Source organism: Gasterosteus aculeatus, chromosome 7 (assembly GCF_964276395.1).
Source record: "Gasterosteus aculeatus chromosome 7, fGasAcu3.hap1.1, whole genome shotgun sequence".
NCBI lineage: Eukaryota > Metazoa > Chordata > Actinopteri > Perciformes > Gasterosteidae > Gasterosteus > Gasterosteus aculeatus.
In genome coordinates, this window is record NC_135694.1 from 11,434,352 (window position 1) to 11,450,394 (window position 16,043).

Consider the following 16,043-nt stretch of genomic DNA (forward strand, 5'->3'; position numbering starts at 1 on the left):
GGGCCACTGTCAATGAGGCAGCAAGATCAGTTTTTGTAAAGCCTGTGTTTGTATGAAAATGGATAGCATGATTAAATACTAAATAAACAAAGCCCCGTTTGGCGCTCAGGGCGCTGCTCTCCATTATTCTAAAAATGAAAAACAGTTAAGTCCCCAAAATCGATAATTTCTTAAGACACCAGCGAGCTCAAAGCATCCATTTATTGACATTCAGATTTACAGCGATGCATTGTGTACAAGCAAAGGCATGAACTCCCTTTTCCTGATGGGGGGGCGCAGCAGTGTCGGTCCTCTGCGAGTGAGCCCAGAATGGGTCTCACTGTATCCCACCACAGAAGCAACAGCAGCCTGACACAAAGCTCTGAAGTTTTGCTGCACCCACAGTCTGGACACGGCATTAACGCTTCACAGCAGGTTCATCAGCATCATCATTGTACAGCAGCTATGCACCGCGAGAACCACCTAGAACCCACGACCTTTAAAACAGCAGCTGTAGAAGTAGAGGAAATGGGAATCCCCATCACTGGTGCGGCATCAACATGCTGTAGGAAATAAAAGTCTGCTGTAAACCAGAGTAAAATAATAAATTAAAAAATGGTCCGGTTCCCATTGAAAAATCCCTGCTTGATGCACAAAACAAGTCCTGTTGAAAAGGAGTTCTCAATGTTTGCCATCGCTCCCTTCATTAGGACTCCACCAGCTGTAACGTCACGCTTCCTTTGTTCAGTAGAACCTGTGAATCGCTGCGTTGACAGATTCACGCCTGTAAATAAACACTAAGCAAAGAAAACCGATCCAAAAGTTAATTGGTGCTGGGCAACGAGTCCCTTCCAATACAAAGAGAAAAACAACAAAACACATGCGATTTAAACATGGAACACTGTTAGAAATGCCTTGTAAAAAGTATTTAATAAAAGTTAAATGGAAAATAAAAGGACTATTTCCACTTTACTTTATGGCTTAAAACTACATCTAGTGTCCTCGGGAGACGTTTGAAGGCTTAAATCTACTTGTACTGAGAAAAGTTACATCCCGGCTTCATGTCAATAGAAGAGCGTGGTGATGGTCACATGACCTGGCTCTGCAGATGTGAAAGTGTCAGGAGGATATCGTATGAGCGCAGGCTGCTCTGAAAGGCCCTGCTGTGGACGCGCTGTGATACACTGCACTGGATCAGCCTTTTCCTCTGTGTGTGCGCATTTGTTCCAGAAGGAAATAAAAGTACGTGAAGCTCTGAGGAGCTCCCGTCTTCTGACCAGTAGGTGGCATAAGGAGCCGCGATGCTGGAGAGACACAAGTGATGCTGCAGCTTTGCATCTTCAAACCAGAGAAGTCCACAAAATGTATCAATTAAGTGGACTGAATTGAAAGACACAAAACCCCTCCAAACATTTTTGTCTCTTGGTGACTTTGTGGTGGTTCTCACTCTCTCTATAGTCCTTTCTATTCTTTGTTGTGGTCATTTAAAGTCTCTTTGCACGGTCTCTATAGTCATTTGACTTTCCAACAAGAAATTATTATTTGGCTCCTTCAGTATACATAAATGCCCATGAACCAGGTCTTTAACCCTTTTTTGTTCTACATATGTAACAGCCATTTCATTAGAAAATACAAAACAAACCTAAGAAAAATACATTCAGATACCTAATGTAAATCATATCATAAATATAATAATTCAAGCCATCAATCAGATAAAAGAAGTGCATCATAATGCACAAAACATCTAAAAACTAAAACATAAATACATCTAAAAATGAAGAATCATTAAGTCAACATAAAAAATCCCAAAGAAACATTTGGATTCATTCAGAGCAAAAACAGTATTTTCCGCCCATTTCCTCTGGAAGAGGAAACGTCAGCAGTCAATAACGGACAACAGCACTTCAGGAGGCCCGTTTTTACAGCATTACCGAGGTGCTGCACTTCATCACACACACACACACACACACACACACACACACACACACACACACACACACACACACACACACACACACACACACACACACACACACACACACACACACACACACACACACACACACACACACACACACACACACACACACACACACACACACACACACACACACACACACACACACACACACACACACACTAGACCAGGGCCCGCAGAGGGAAGGACAAGGCGGCTCCTAAGGACAGGCCCAGGGCTAAGAAGAACGTCATCAGGGCCCCCGCTGTCTCTGCATCCTTCTGCTCCACCAATCTGAGGAGAGAAAGAAAAAAATAGTACGGTCCTTTTTAACAGCACAGTAGCAGTATTTCTAGTGAATCTCAATTTAAACAACAATGTAGGCAAATATTAAATCAAAACTATTTGCCATTGCTCGTATCTAGTTAGCATTTATAATAAAGAAACATTTTAAACAGGTACCAGCATAAGCGTTTTTTCTTTTTATCGTGGATCAGCATAAACAGTCTATCCATCAATCAATAATCTATGTTGAGTACCAAGTGTTTTTCCGACGTATTGCTAACAAAGACGCTATTACAGTGCCGCGGCTGTCCTCGTGAAGTGACGGATGCAGGTAGCAGCAGCGGTGGACTCACTGCGGTGCGTAGGACATGGACAGACATACGAAGTAGCCACTGGACAGAGCGAAGAGAGCCATGACGACGGTGAAAACGGCATCATGGTGGAAGACGACGGGGAGGAAGGAGCGACTCTGGACGTTACAGAACATCAGCAGGGGGACGAAGACCACACGGGAGATCACGAGCGCCGGGAACAGGCGGGACTCTTTGCGAGGCTGCACAGGGGACGGGGGGAGATTCAGGAAAAGGAGGGAAACAAATCCCCAAAAAGTCCAGTGAGAAGCGGATTTATTAACAACAACAACAAAGTAGAAGCGGGGAAGTAGCCACTGGCGAGCCCACGGCAGCGACTACAACTGACTGATTATACAGTTAAGCCTTTAATATCAGATTATATTTAGAACCAATACATGACGCTGATACAGAACATTTCCGCAGTAATTCCATTTAGGAGTCAGTTTAAGGTCTTGTTCATCACCTACAGCAGGGATTCCCAAATTAAATAAATACACTTCGGGTTCTCCTTTTACATACACACTGGCTGACGTTAGCCCAGTTTGTGCAGCTAACGTCAGCTAACCTTTTCCTCGTCCTTCTTATTGCCCCTTTAAAGTGTTTTTTATTGAAACTTTGTTTCAGGGTATTTATGTAGTTTTTTTTCTTTGTCCTGATGCAGAATTAATATGATACAATGTTGCAGTTGCCCCTTTGTTTTGTCTGTCTTTTTCTTTTTACGTCTGGGGGGGTTGGGGGTGCATGAACCCAGTTGGGATGTAGAAGGAGGTACGTGGCCTAAAAGGTTTGGGAACCGCTGACCTACAGGATGTAAGCTGTGTGGCTCTCCAGCTGAACGACTGGGAAGGCGTAGGAGGATTATTATGCTACAGGGGGAGGGAAAGTACGAAGCTGCTGTGCAGTCATGTGAGATGGACAGGGACAATAATGTGCATGATAAATAAACATATACAAAGAATAAACACATACGCACCCAACGTATCAAGGTAGTGACGGTCCGACCGAACCAGTCGTTGACGTTGAACACCAGGAAGCAGCACACAGAGATAAAGTAGCGGTCTGAAGAGAGAACGGACAGAGGTCCTGATAACAACAAAATCTGATAAACTAATAAAGCTCTGACGTGTATAGTTAAAAAATAAGGTCAGATGGGGTTTTCCTCTAGAATCTTCCCTTATATAATCCAAAGGTTGTCGTTTATAACGTGAGACTTCAAAAGCCCACCTCGTAGGGCCGAGGACCTTCAGCGGCAGGACCGACCAAGCAGAGAGATCTGACCCTTCTAGTTTTATGCGCCAACATTCCCGAGGGTGACCGACGCATCCCATTGTTCATAAGCTACTTAAAAGAAATTCCAATTCATTCTTAAATCAACTGATCACATTTCCTTCAGTGATTTTTATCGACCAGTTTGGTACCAGATTTGAGATAGCACAGCCCTTTAAATACAAAATACTACTATTAAGGTCACGCAGCCAGACATTCCAAACGTAATTTAGTATTATTTATCAAGACTTCTACAAGCAGAAAGAGATCAGAGGAAATCAGGGATTTGACACTCGCACACATGTATGTATACTGGCAGTATGCTGATCTAATCTTTAATGGAGTCATGGTCGTACCCCAACTTCCTGGAAATGAGGTCCTGACATCTGCAGTGACAGCAGGGAAGACGGACAGAGTGACGGTGAAGACAAAGGTCACACAGAACGCCATCACCCAGATCTAATGAAAGAAAAGACAAGACTTTAGAAAAATTATTCACTTTTCCTGGGAATGAAATGCTCTTATTTTGAAGTGGTGTTGCATGAGCTACTTGTCCGTGGTCAGTGCATTACAGCAGATGGAGCTAGGAGTGCCAGCACGGGAGCAGGAGAGTCTGTACAGCAGCAGGAAATGCAGTCTACGGCCTTTCTGGCATTTTTACACTTATAGCAAAGTCATCCGCCGGGCCGCGCTGGACCCCCCCTGCTTTAAAGGGTTCTTCCACCAAGGCACAGAGTGACACAAACTGACCATCGAGGCAGAACCACAATAACCAGTCCCACACCTTTTTGAAGACCTCAAGGACCGAGGCCTTAGCTTGTCCCTTCTCGACCTGCTCCAAGGACAGAAAGGCCCTCTTTGGGCCCTCTGGACCGGGGTCCACCTCGGCCTCCGCTACTACATCCCCCTTGGTTGGGCTGCTGGTTACTGAGCCGTTGGAGTGTCCGTTCGGCTTGCTGTTCTCCACCATGCTGCTCTCTGAAATCAAACAGATGACCCCAAACAACAGTTTGAGCTGGTTTGGGTCTCTTTGAGTCCAACAGACGGTCTTTGGCTGATTGGATAAATAGAAGGTCAAGTCCATTAGCGCTGCACTGGATAGATTTGACACACCCAGACAGTGAAGGGCGGAGCCGACAGATGCCCCTCCTTGCCCCACCCAACTGAGAATACATTATTCACTGTGGTGCCAACTTGGGAGACGGATGACAGTAATTCAGAGGGTGTGAAAAAGTCTCACCTTTCAGCAACTCGTCCGTGGTGCCCGCCTCATACTGGTGCCTTTTGTCCAGATAGTACTGAGCAAACTCCTGTGTGGAAAAAACCCCCGAAAACACTAATTAGACTTGCAGCTCAACACCAGTGAAAAGATAAAACAGGATTTGTGCAGCTGGGTTAATAACTCTAGATTAGGCTAGATTGAGATGGAGTTTAGAAAAGTACAAATGAAATAAAGCAAACAGCATCTTAAAAAGCCAGGTTTTGTTTAGAGATGATAGCAGTTTAGCATGATGGGTAATGTAGTGCTGACTGACCAGGCGGGGCAGCAGCAGGTAGCTTAAGAGCGTGATCAGCGTCCCCACACATGGCGTGATGAAGTAACCCAGCGCTGCGGTCTCGGAGTCTGTGCCACCTGAGTGACAAACACACGAGTTAGATCACTGCAGCAGAGAGAGAAGTCCATTCCACGCAGGAGCCGGGTCCTTCAAACGTAAACAGTGTTCTTTGTGGCCTAATGCAGATTTTACTAGCTCGACAACTGCTTTGAATGTCCTCTTATAACCAGGCAACCAGGGATTCGGCACCAGCTGGCTGCTTTGTGTGCGTCTGGGTGGCTCACTCGCTATGGCAAGCAGCATGGCGATGGCCGCGAAGGTCCCGGCGAGGCCCTGGCCGCTCATGAAGATGGTGCTGAATTTCTGGGGGAGAAGACCCACCAGGCCGAAAAGACTGCCCTGCAGCACGGCGCCGAACGCTGGGGAGGAGACGCACCATTTAGTCCCACACTGTTGAAAGGGTCAGCTCGGCTCTGTTTCGAAGGAGAGGTGCATGAGACTCCGTACCCATAGGCAGTGTGTTACCTAGAGTAGATGAAGCTCTCAAGGGCTGTCAGACAGCAAATGTAAAGCACTGAAAATAACTGTAATCTGTAGCTCACACAGCAGATTTAGATGTTTGCAATCCCCTCTGTTGCGGCTCCCACGTGTGCCTCTCTAAACTCCACCATACACAGACTGTGGAGGTCTGCTCACACAACAAAAATGCACATACATGCCACACTGACTTACAGTTGATGAACCAGATGGTTGCCATGGTGACAGAGAAGAAGCGGTCTTCGTCCATGGGCACTTTGATCAGCACCGTTGTGAGGATGAAGAGCAGCAGGATGAAAACCAGACTACCTGCGATGCGCACGGTCTCCGATACCCTGAAACAAGAATCTTTTTTTAACAAAGAAAGACAAATAATTCGGCACGAGACAAGGTCATACATGCAAATTTGTAATGTTGCAAAGTCTAGAGCACCTGCACAACATTAATTCAATAAATGGCTTTTGGGGGAAATTGACATCCACGTGGGGCGGGAAAACCCCCGATGTGACAGCGAGTAAACGTCCCACTGACCTGTGGTAGAGGAAGGAGTTGAGCAGGGTGAACACCAGCAGGGGCAGCTGGGACAGCAGGGTCATCCAGTTGTTGAAGTAGTACTCCGTGCGGACCACCGCAGTGCCGTTGCTCCATTCGGTTGTATTTAGGCGACCCTGGAAATACTGCAGACCCGGAGGAAACGGGACAGATGTCGGCTTTATCTCTTTCCATGGAATCATGTTCCACGTTTACCAACAATGGGGCAAATTCCCGTTTCAGCATCTTCTTAGTGCCTCATTAATTTGGAATTGGTTTGTTCCCCCGACGGAGCCGTTTACGTTGGTGAACTCAGAATCCGTGTGTCATAAAATCAGAAACGTCTGCTTTTGTATTCTGATCATTACATCATTTTAAAGCTGTACTTGTCATTTCTTTGTGTCAACAGCAATTCAAACTCTCAAAGACTTTTGTCTCAGTGGCATAAAATCAGGGATGCAAACACATGTATCGTCAGAAAAGAAGCCCTCGCCCCGCGGCAAATATCAGAGTTTTTGTTTTTTTAGCGTGAGAAATTGGATGTGTGGCGGGAGTGCGTGACTAAAGACCGAAATGAGTGACAGTCACGCTCAATGCGCGACACTTGACCCTTCACACAAGTCACCAAAACGGACGTGAAAAAAGCGGGAGGCGCCAAAAAACGCCCTGTTTGCATCCCTGAAAATGGTCTGTAGATTGCAATATCGTTTATCGCAAATAACGTTGGTGCAATAATCACACAACACAAATTTGATATAGTGACGGCCCTACTTATGGTCATTACTATAGTTTTTCTAGACACGTCCTTGAATTGTATAAACAGCTTATGGTCCATTACACCATTGGCATCCATCCAGCATGTGATACTTTAAGAGGTTTAAGGAAACCAGACCAACGGTTTCCTCGCCGTCACTTCAGAGAGGCTTTTAGGCAGGAGATGCAACAAACTTGATGATGATAATGATTCTCAGGAAATCGAATATGAAAGCAGAAGGAATATGCAATGCGCGAGTTTGGTCTTTGACGGACAAAGTAATTGCCATGTTTTTACCAATAGGGCCGTCATGAAGAAGTTCCATGGCAGCAACGTGCCCAGGCCCAGAATGAAGAAACAGATCCCCACCAGGCAGCCCCTGTGGACGGGAAGCAAAGGCTGTTAGAACAAACAGCGCCGGCCTCCTGCCTGCGTTTACAGCCCTTTCCCCAGAGTGGATCTAAAGTGCTGATTATTCTTTTTTCGCAAGGCATCCCAACGTGAGAAGACCGGGACGGTTTTATTTAATATATGTGGGTCCTGCTGCTGCTCAAAATCCTTTCCAGCGTCTTTGCGGGATGACAGTGGAAGGAATAACCCACACTGTACTTTTTGTTTCGCTGAAGCCTGACATTGACCTTACATTGTGCTGTGTTTTTGTTCCTCTTTTTCCGCTTCTGGAAACAAAGGCTAAATGACAGCGGTTTTCTTTTTTTTTTTTCATCCCTACATGCATATTTTTCATTGAGCAACAGAAAGTGATCACGCTATGTTACTCTAGAGGTCCTCTCAGAACTTTTAGCAGTCCCTGTGGAAATAGATTTTCGAGCACCGCTCAGCGCTGATCCTAACATCAGCAAGTTTATTTCTTCCTATTTTTAAAGTAACATTTCCAAAGGTCTCATAAATGCAGTTCAATTACTACATCGTCGTCTGAAGAAACGCACAACATGCGTAAAGAGAGAGTTTCTAGTTTCCGTCCGACTAACTCACCGGTCCTGAGGAGCATTGGTCCGTTCCTTCATCTTGCTCTATGACGTACTGGTGATACTGCAAAGGCAACAAGACAGGCTAAAAGTCAGAGGCGTCTCCACAGTAACGGGGCGAGTAGTTTATTTCCCAGACGTCCTGCTGCCACAGTTTCACTGCTTCACGATGCAGGAATTGGTTTACATTCTGGTGAGAAGCTGACAAACCACATCAAATGTGTGCAAAGGAGTGCTACAGAGGTCGGACACCAGTATGGAGGCTTGGGGCATAAACACTTCAGTATTGGACCCAACTCAAATCTCTAACAGCTTGTAGTCTAATGGGGGTAGGTGTAGAATGTGAGTAATGTGAGAGCATTGACCCACCCAAGTGACCTCGTCAATGTGTGTAGTCAGTCAGTGTAGAGTCCACCCCCTATGCACGCACCACACGACTGGAAGGGGCCCCCACAGTAGAGGCTGTTTTGATAGTTTCGACCTGTTGAGCGTTTTGGACCGATAACAGAGGTAGACTCACATCCTACTTTGGGAGGCTGCACAGGATGTGGTTCATACAGTGAAACTAGAAATCCAGCAACATTTTAGTCTGCAATTAGAGGCGGACGGGCAGATGGCGGGCCAAATAAACTGCGGTTGAATTGATTTCTTCAAACGTGACGTGGAGAGGGTTGGACAGGATATGAGAGGAGCCCCCTGGGCTACAATGCTACTGCAGAGCTCTCCCCCGAGACGCTTTGTTCCTCTGACCACCACGAGAACCGTGTCGTGGTAAAACGCACTTTGCGTCCTTCCCAGCGAGTGCAGTCAGTCAAACTCACGCGGTCCACTTTCTGTGCGTGGGTGACACGGGCGAGGGCCAAGCGCGAACACTGCACGCGAGTCAAAAAGGCCCCCCAGGTATGCCCGCCGTGTCAACAGGCTTCACCTCCCCGAGAGCTGGATGGGAGATGCTGGGAAGTAAAAAAAGCACGACCAGAGGGAGTTGTCTCGAAGCGCCTCTTTGAACTGCATCAGGGCCGAGGGAGACCAGGCCCGCCTACATCATAGAAGCTTTAGTTGATCCCCGGAGAGGCACCTCATGCCTGCTGGTACACAAACGTTGTCATCGCAACAGATGAACGTGCGCAGCGAAGCACAGCCGAGAGAAGTAACTATTATCAAAACAGCAGAGGGGAACCTTCTAGTTCTCTTTCTCTGCAAGTCTTTGTTCGTTAGCTGGAGGGTTTACGGCCAACTGTAAATCATTCTCCTCGCCAATAAGCCACCACTTATACTAATTGAAGAACAAACAACACACTCAGCTGTTTCTAATCAGTATCAGTAATACAATCAAGGCCTTTTCTTCCCAGTCCCACGTCAAACCACACTACGCGCTACACACGCGCACGTTGTATCACAGCATCCACAGACCAGCGGTCCTCTGCTTTGAGGTTGACAGGGGACAGATAATCTCCTTAAGTAAACCAGTATTGTTTGCGAATCAAAGCTGAAAGAAACCTCTCCGGATTAGCGCGAGGTAGCACACAGATGTAAAGACACCATCGTGGGAAATGTAAATCCAAGTGGACGTGATGGAGGGCGGTTGACGTGCACACAACCCCCCCCAAAAAATATGTTTATTTCCTGATATGCGCGGAGTCGCTCGAGTTACCCGCACGCACCTGCTGTGAGGGAACACGCGGGAGCGGTTGCCACCGCAACGCGGGACTCACCTCGAGTAAAATGTGGCTCTTCGTCACTGTATCTTCATTCCCCCGGAATCAACTCCAGCACTTCGTCCTATGTGGAGTGCCCCAAAAACGCATTGGAGTGGACAGTAAATGAATAGCTGGCGTCATGCGCGCACACGTGGCGGGAATCAAAGAAAGGAGCCGTTTTTCCCGACGTCATCCCTTTAAAGCTGCAGCGTTGTTAGGCAGGTTACCCTCGACAGAGTGCTTCCGGTGTCACGTTAAATGCGGTCTCCTCGCTGGGTGGTGATTCATTTGTCGATGGGCGCCCAATCTGCGCTGCGTGTGGTCCGCAGTGACGGCAGGTTTCCCGCTGTGTAGCTGTAGCGGTGTCTGCATCCGTGCAGCCTCCAGCCTCCAGCAGCCTCCGCGGTGGACTCGGCCCGGGTCCTCCAGCCGCATAGGCTGAACCGAGCGGCCTCTGAAATGGGACAGCGTGGCCCGCGGGGGGGACTTCCTGCCCGCGTCATCAGCTTTACCTCCACTGCTCCCGTTGCTTGGCAACCTGCTGCGCTTGACAGTAAAAGCCTTAAAAGCCAAACGAATTACAGTTACAGATAAATAAGATAATCTTATTTCATTTGTTCATTGGTTATTTTGAATTCAAATTAAATCAGTTAAGCCATGTACATGTACAGAGGCGATTCCATCAATACTGTCAATAAAAAAACACAACAGCAAGCACATTTATTAGTATGCAGGGTATTCTTTTTTCTAAATGATACAAGCTATTTAAATTGAACAATAAGATATTACATAATATGTCCAAGCTACAGTGGCCGAATGTCACCACACACACCGTTATCCTGCTGCTTCCTCCTGCTCCATAAAACCCAACTAAACTAAATGTAAAGTTAGTTTATAATCACACAACAAAACAAAAAGGAGCAAATCAAGTTCAGTTTCAGTTTGTGTATTTATTCTGTAACGTTACTAACTTATCTACCTGAGCTCACTTTGAAGCATTTCTGTTCATAATGTGAAGTATAAACTATATATAAAACCGACTTAGGTTCAGTAAGACATTGGTCATTCTCTAATTAGTGAAAAGTCACTTAACTTTCACACTTAAGAACAGGCGGATGCGGGCAGATGAGCTGCCGTTAACAGCACGTTGTGTGTCTGTTATAAATGTGTGTTGGTACATTGTCGTTCATAAGATCAGAACATGGACTCAGAAGGGGTTCAGGTGAGAGTCTGGGTCAGGGCCTGTATGAGGGGGGAGAGCAGTTTATTCGTGTATTTAAAAACATTGATTACCAACGTCACGTAACGTATTTCATAAACTAAGGTTTTATATATAACATTTCTATCGGTAGATATTGGAGTGAATTATATCACTTAACGTTACATTTAAAAGTGAACTCTTCACCTGCCTCCGTCCTGAGTAAATTAAATCCTCGTCGGCCCGCACGGCATGCTGGGATATGCTGGGCCGCAGAGGATAGATCCGACGTGTCCTCCAAATGAGACCGGCGAGTCGCAGCCAAAGTGACGTATGCGGTTGACGAATGAGTCCTAAAGGATGCAGCCGAGCGACTTCGGGACACCGTTTATGTGCACGTTGCACAGTTTGGCGCCTGTGATTGGTCGGACGGCCATGATGCATTTTTTTTACCATTATTCCTGTATGCTATTGGGTTTTTAACTTAATTACAACGCGTATGATCTGTGTTTGCTTGTGTTATGTTAATGTTAATTAATATATTTTACAAATATTCCTCAATCCTCATTTTTATTTTTTAGTGTAGCCTGTTCGTTTGTTATTTTGTCTTTTGGTGTTTTTTTCCAACTTGTTGTAAATTACCTTAATGCCGTCTGACGCCATTAGTACTTTTATTATTAAAATCGATATTAATATTATTATTTTCTTTACTTTTCAAACAGTCTAACATTTCATTTTATTATTCAGCATGATTTGTTTTCCTTTCCCAATCATAGTATGTGTGGCGCGCACACACACACACACACACATACACACATACACACGCACACACACAGTTGTCCTGTGCCATCTGCTGGTACAATCAGGGAAGCAAACGCTCAGCATCATGACTTGTTCAAAGCGGCCAGGCAACGCTTCCTCTATAGCTGGGTCAACTGTGATGCAGCTCCAAATTATTCACATATTTGATCCCAATGCATCCCTGTTAGAAAGCCCAGACTATTAAAGGAGTTATAAAAGTTATTTTTCATTTACAATAAAACAAGCAATGGAAAAATGACACAGGTTCACGCCACCTGTAACGTCCAATTAGACAATCATGAAAGTGGAGGTTCCTTACTTCCTACTCGCATCTCAGGGACAACATCTCTCCACAGACCGAGATGCATTCGCCTGGCAAAGTCCTCAAAGGGTTTTCTGTAGTTGGTCCAGCTACAGGTGAGTTTTGACGACACGTTTAAACATGACGACACACACAAGAATCACCTGGTAAAAACAATACCAGCTTCACCACTGTAGACTGTTAATTTGATCTCATTACAGATATGAATATGTCACCATAGAGGTTAATACATTATTCTACTGTACATGTAATCATAGTAAGCGTAAAGTTCGCCTGTGAAATATGAATGGAGTATTTATACAGGTGCATTGATATAATCATAATGGGAGTGAATGGCCTGCCACACATTTGATTGTATTATGTGACTCAGAATGAATTAGATTATACTAAAGTCATACACAACTCATTAGTGGAGGATAGCATTTGAAAATAGCCTTGTATTATTGTGCAAGAGCTGTGAATAGAATGCAAGTCAATGGCCTTGCAGTTGAGAATGTAATAAAAAAGGAAATGAATCCAACCCCCTCCACAGAATCACACACAATTGTATGTGTGAGATTCCATGTCACATCACACTATATGTGATATGTCATTGAATCGCATATGGCATACCTTTTTCTTTTCTATCCATTACAATTCAGAATTTAAGAATTTAACTAAGAGCTGACGGACCGAAGGTGGTGATGAAGTGTCGTCAGAAGGTATCACCCTGGTGAATACGTTGGTTGTGTTTCTGTAAACCGGACCTCAGGGTTCTGTGAATGTGTGAACACACTCAGCAGTTTGTGGTTTAGAGCTGTCAGAGGTCTTCCTGTTTTCAGCTCGAAGCAGTGCACAAGCTCATCTGTGTTTTGTAGACCATAAAGAGAATGACCGCATGAAGCAGACTTGCTGTTTCACAAAAAACCCCTCTCTAAAGCCAAACTGTCCTGTAGATAAGTCTGAACCAACCTCCATGGAGTCTCACACCCTTGCATGCTTATTCTTGTGAGGTTTCTATATTTACATTTATCTTCAAATATCTCTGATGGTCAACCTGAAAATGAGGATGAGTCCTGGCGTACACTGTTGTGTGTGTGTATACGTGTGTGTGTGGGAGTGTGCGTACGTGTGCTTGTGTGTGTGTGATGTGAGGGAGATTTCTGTGAGGAGATGAGTGTCAGTTGTCAGCAGTGAATCAGAGAGTGAAGATGAAGCTTCTACTGAGCAGTCTGCTACTCGCCTCCTTCTGTGCTCTCTCGTCTTGGAGTGAGTAACAAACACAGAGTAACCTTTGTTTTATAGAAGTATGAAGGGAAAATGTTTGCTGAAGATATCAAAAGTACAGCAGCCTTTTTATGATGACTGTTTATTTAGATGTACAATCTTGCAAATAACAGTAGACGTTAAACCAACTCGTGTCAACTGTTTGATGCTGTTTAAATTTGCCAGAAAAAATAAAGTGAACACTATTCTTTAATTGTTGTTGTGACATTACCGCTCTACTCGGTGGTTGACTTGCACAAAAATCGGATTAAATTAGTGGGATTTATTTCAGCGCGGATCCGGATTTTGGTGAAAAGATGAATTTACTTTTCGTTCGACTTCTGAAGCAACGTGATGTTTGTGGTGTTATGATGAAGAGCCAAATGATGGATCACCTCGTCGTCTCTTCACAGGTGTTTCATCTGCAGGTGAACCTGCTGTTAGCCAGACCCCTGATGTCTCTGTGGTGGAGGGCGAGACGGCAGAGATCAGCTGCTGCTGGACACTAGAGTATCAAAGCCTGAGAGTTACATGGCTGAAAAATCACACAGAAATAAAGAGTAATAAGATGATCTTCAAGAATTCCTCTCATGGATCACTGTCAGATAAGACCTCTAACTGCTCACACTTGACATTGATGAATGTCACAAGAGACGATTCAGGGAGATACATCTGCGAGGTGACAGTGGAAATACCCAATCTCAACAAGGCTCAAGGAGATGGTACCGTCCTCACAGTTACGGCCAAGGACAACACAACAGGTACGGAGGATTGTAGGTCACTGCTGCCCCATAAGGTAGTGTATGTCTGCCCTGCTGTATACGTATTTGCCTCTGTGTTTCAGGTTCTCACTGGGAAGAAGTGCCCGTTTATGTCCTGAGGAGCCTGCCCCTCCTTGCCCTCATCCTCGCAGTGTTGTTCATCACCTTTTTAGTGAGGAAAGCTCAGCAACAAACACCAGGTACTACACAGCTCCCACTCCGTTGTGGTGAAAACGGTGTCTGGATCATACGCAACATCAGCAGCGTACATTTTACACTACATTAAGAATAATGGATGAATAAAATTCCCGAAAATTCCATTTCAGCTGCGCCACAAAATCAACACACGCCGGCTCGAAGAGGAAAAGAAGACCAAGAGGAAGAGGGAAGAGATGATATGGAGATGGAAGGAGAGTGAGAATAACAATCATTTATGATTAAGACAAATTAAATGTAATAAATGTGGAAAGTTTCTCTTTGTGTTTCCTTTCAAGCAGCTGTGTTCCTGAAACATGCATTAAAACCAATGGCAAACAGGTTTCAGGACCAGATTTTAGAAATAAGCCCGAAACACCTTGCTATACAAATACAGAACTTCAGTAATGTGTTGAGATCCCTGGGGTCTACAAGACAGGTTTTATTGTGATTACTGTGTGTTGTGTTATGTCATGTGTTTCCCCCCGAATTCTGTTTTGAAAAAGGAAAATCCATTTTTGTTTTTGCAACTTGGGGTTCTGTTTCAAGTAGGTTTAACAAACTGAGTTGATCTACCCTGAGATGGGAAACTTTTGGGGTTTCAGAACAGCTGTTTAGAGTTGGTTCAATCAACTAGAGTAGGTTGACTCAGAGTTGAGCGCGTGCACCACCACAGTATGAATGGAGCGATGATACGAGTCACCATGGTGCAGCAGAAGGGAGCTTTTTACTGAAGCCTCCTGCCCGTAACTATCAAGCACCTGCCAGCCAATCACGGGAGAGGGTCTCCCATAAATACGGTGGGGATTGCCGGGGCTTCAATTTGACGTCAAGCAAAGAGTTGGAGCACGTCAGGTGCAAACCATCTGACTGGTCCCCTCGTACTGCAAGGGCGTCCTGCCCGCGGCTTTGTGGGAGAGTTGCGTGTAACTCCGGTTTATTGTAATATGGGGTCACATTAACAACCGCGATTTGTGACGTAGCAGCTTTGTTGGCTTCAGTTGTGTTCCAAATGAAACGCCGGACGGACAGAGGGCATCGCAGATCGAAAGGTTAAAATCAAATGTATTTAATAAAATATGGGGTTATGGTAAAAACCATATCCGATGAGCCCCTGGTCTCTGCAACCAACAGGCCCCAGGTCAGTCCATTGACCCCCCCCCCCCATAATGCCAGTCTGCTGCCTCCGCCAGCGAACTCGAGAACAATGGTTGCCTACGAGTATTTATACCGATCCGTAAAGGTGTGAAAGTTAGTGTCCACACCTCTGGGAGTGGTCTTCTAGTGAGTTCAATGTAAATGATTTCAAATGACCCTCAGTCAATATCAGTTGTTGTGCAAGTATTACATGCATGCATTCCAGTTGATTACATTAAATACAATCATAATTGCATTGATGTTATTCAATTAGTTTTAATATTAGTGGTTTTACTATAGTCTTTACTTTATTAATTAGTTTCAGAATCATGGCTGTATTCTGGTGTACACTAAACTCTTTATCAATTTATGAACCGGATCGTCAGTTTATTTCTAATATCCTACACTTCCCACAGCCTTCGGGAGCAGATGACTACTGCCTGATCGGTGGGTACGTTCTTTTCACGAGTCAGTCATTGA

General features: G+C 45.1%; 2 protein-coding genes across 3 annotated transcripts; one reads left to right on the forward strand and one right to left on the reverse strand.

Annotated features, from left to right (window-relative positions):
- Positions 1–187: 187 nt before the first annotated feature.
- Positions 188–10,420, reverse strand: LOC120821328 (equilibrative nucleoside transporter 2). 2 transcript variants are annotated; one of them, XM_040179749.2, is made up of 13 exons: positions 9,920–10,420; positions 8,212–8,268; positions 7,516–7,597; positions 6,465–6,610; positions 6,129–6,268; positions 5,681–5,815; positions 5,376–5,473; positions 5,081–5,150; positions 4,625–4,818; positions 4,197–4,299; positions 3,548–3,633; positions 2,575–2,774; positions 188–2,230 (listed from the first exon to the last, which is right to left on the reverse strand). In XM_040179749.2, the coding sequence occupies exons 2-13, from the start codon at positions 8,241–8,243 to the stop codon at positions 2,119–2,121; spliced, it is 1,398 nt and encodes a 465-aa protein (XP_040035683.2). In that variant the 5' UTR covers positions 8,244–8,268; positions 9,920–10,420; the 3' UTR covers positions 188–2,118. The 2 variants fall into 2 exon arrangements, with proteins under 2 accessions (XP_040035683.2, XP_040035684.2); XM_040179750.2 differs by lacking the exon at positions 9,920–10,420 and adding an exon at positions 8,574–9,813.
- Positions 10,421–13,299: 2,879 nt separating this feature from the next.
- LOC120821294 (uncharacterized) lies at positions 13,300–15,932 on the forward strand. Its single transcript, XM_078105715.1, has 4 exons — positions 13,300–13,473; positions 13,884–14,231; positions 14,315–14,431; positions 14,558–15,932. The coding sequence occupies exons 1-4, from the start codon at positions 13,416–13,418 to the stop codon at positions 14,647–14,649; spliced, it is 615 nt and encodes a 204-aa protein (XP_077961841.1). The 5' UTR covers positions 13,300–13,415; the 3' UTR covers positions 14,650–15,932.
- The last annotated feature ends 111 nt before the right edge of the window (positions 15,933–16,043 follow it).

Coding starts and splice junctions, on each gene's coding strand:
- LOC120821328 (XM_040179749.2), bottom strand. CDS start 8,243: ATGAAGGAACGGACCAATGCTCCTCAGGACCG. Junction 7,598..8,211: donor ACCAATGCTCCTCAGGACCG/GTGAGTTAGTCG, acceptor TCCCGTCCACAG/GGGCTGCCTGGTGGGGATCT. Junction 6,611..7,515: donor TCTTCATGACGGCCCTATTG/GTAAAAACATGG, acceptor CCGGGTCTGCAG/TATTTCCAGGGTCGCCTAAA.
- LOC120821294 (XM_078105715.1), top strand. CDS start 13,416: ATGAAGCTTCTACTGAGCAGTCTGCTACTCGCCTCCTTCTGTGCTCTC. Junction 13,474..13,883: donor CTGTGCTCTCTCGTCTTGGA/GTGAGTAACAAA, acceptor GTCTCTTCACAG/GTGTTTCATCTGCAGGTGAA. Junction 14,432..14,557: donor AGCTCAGCAACAAACACCAG/GTACTACACAGC, acceptor ATTCCATTTCAG/CTGCGCCACAAAATCAACAC.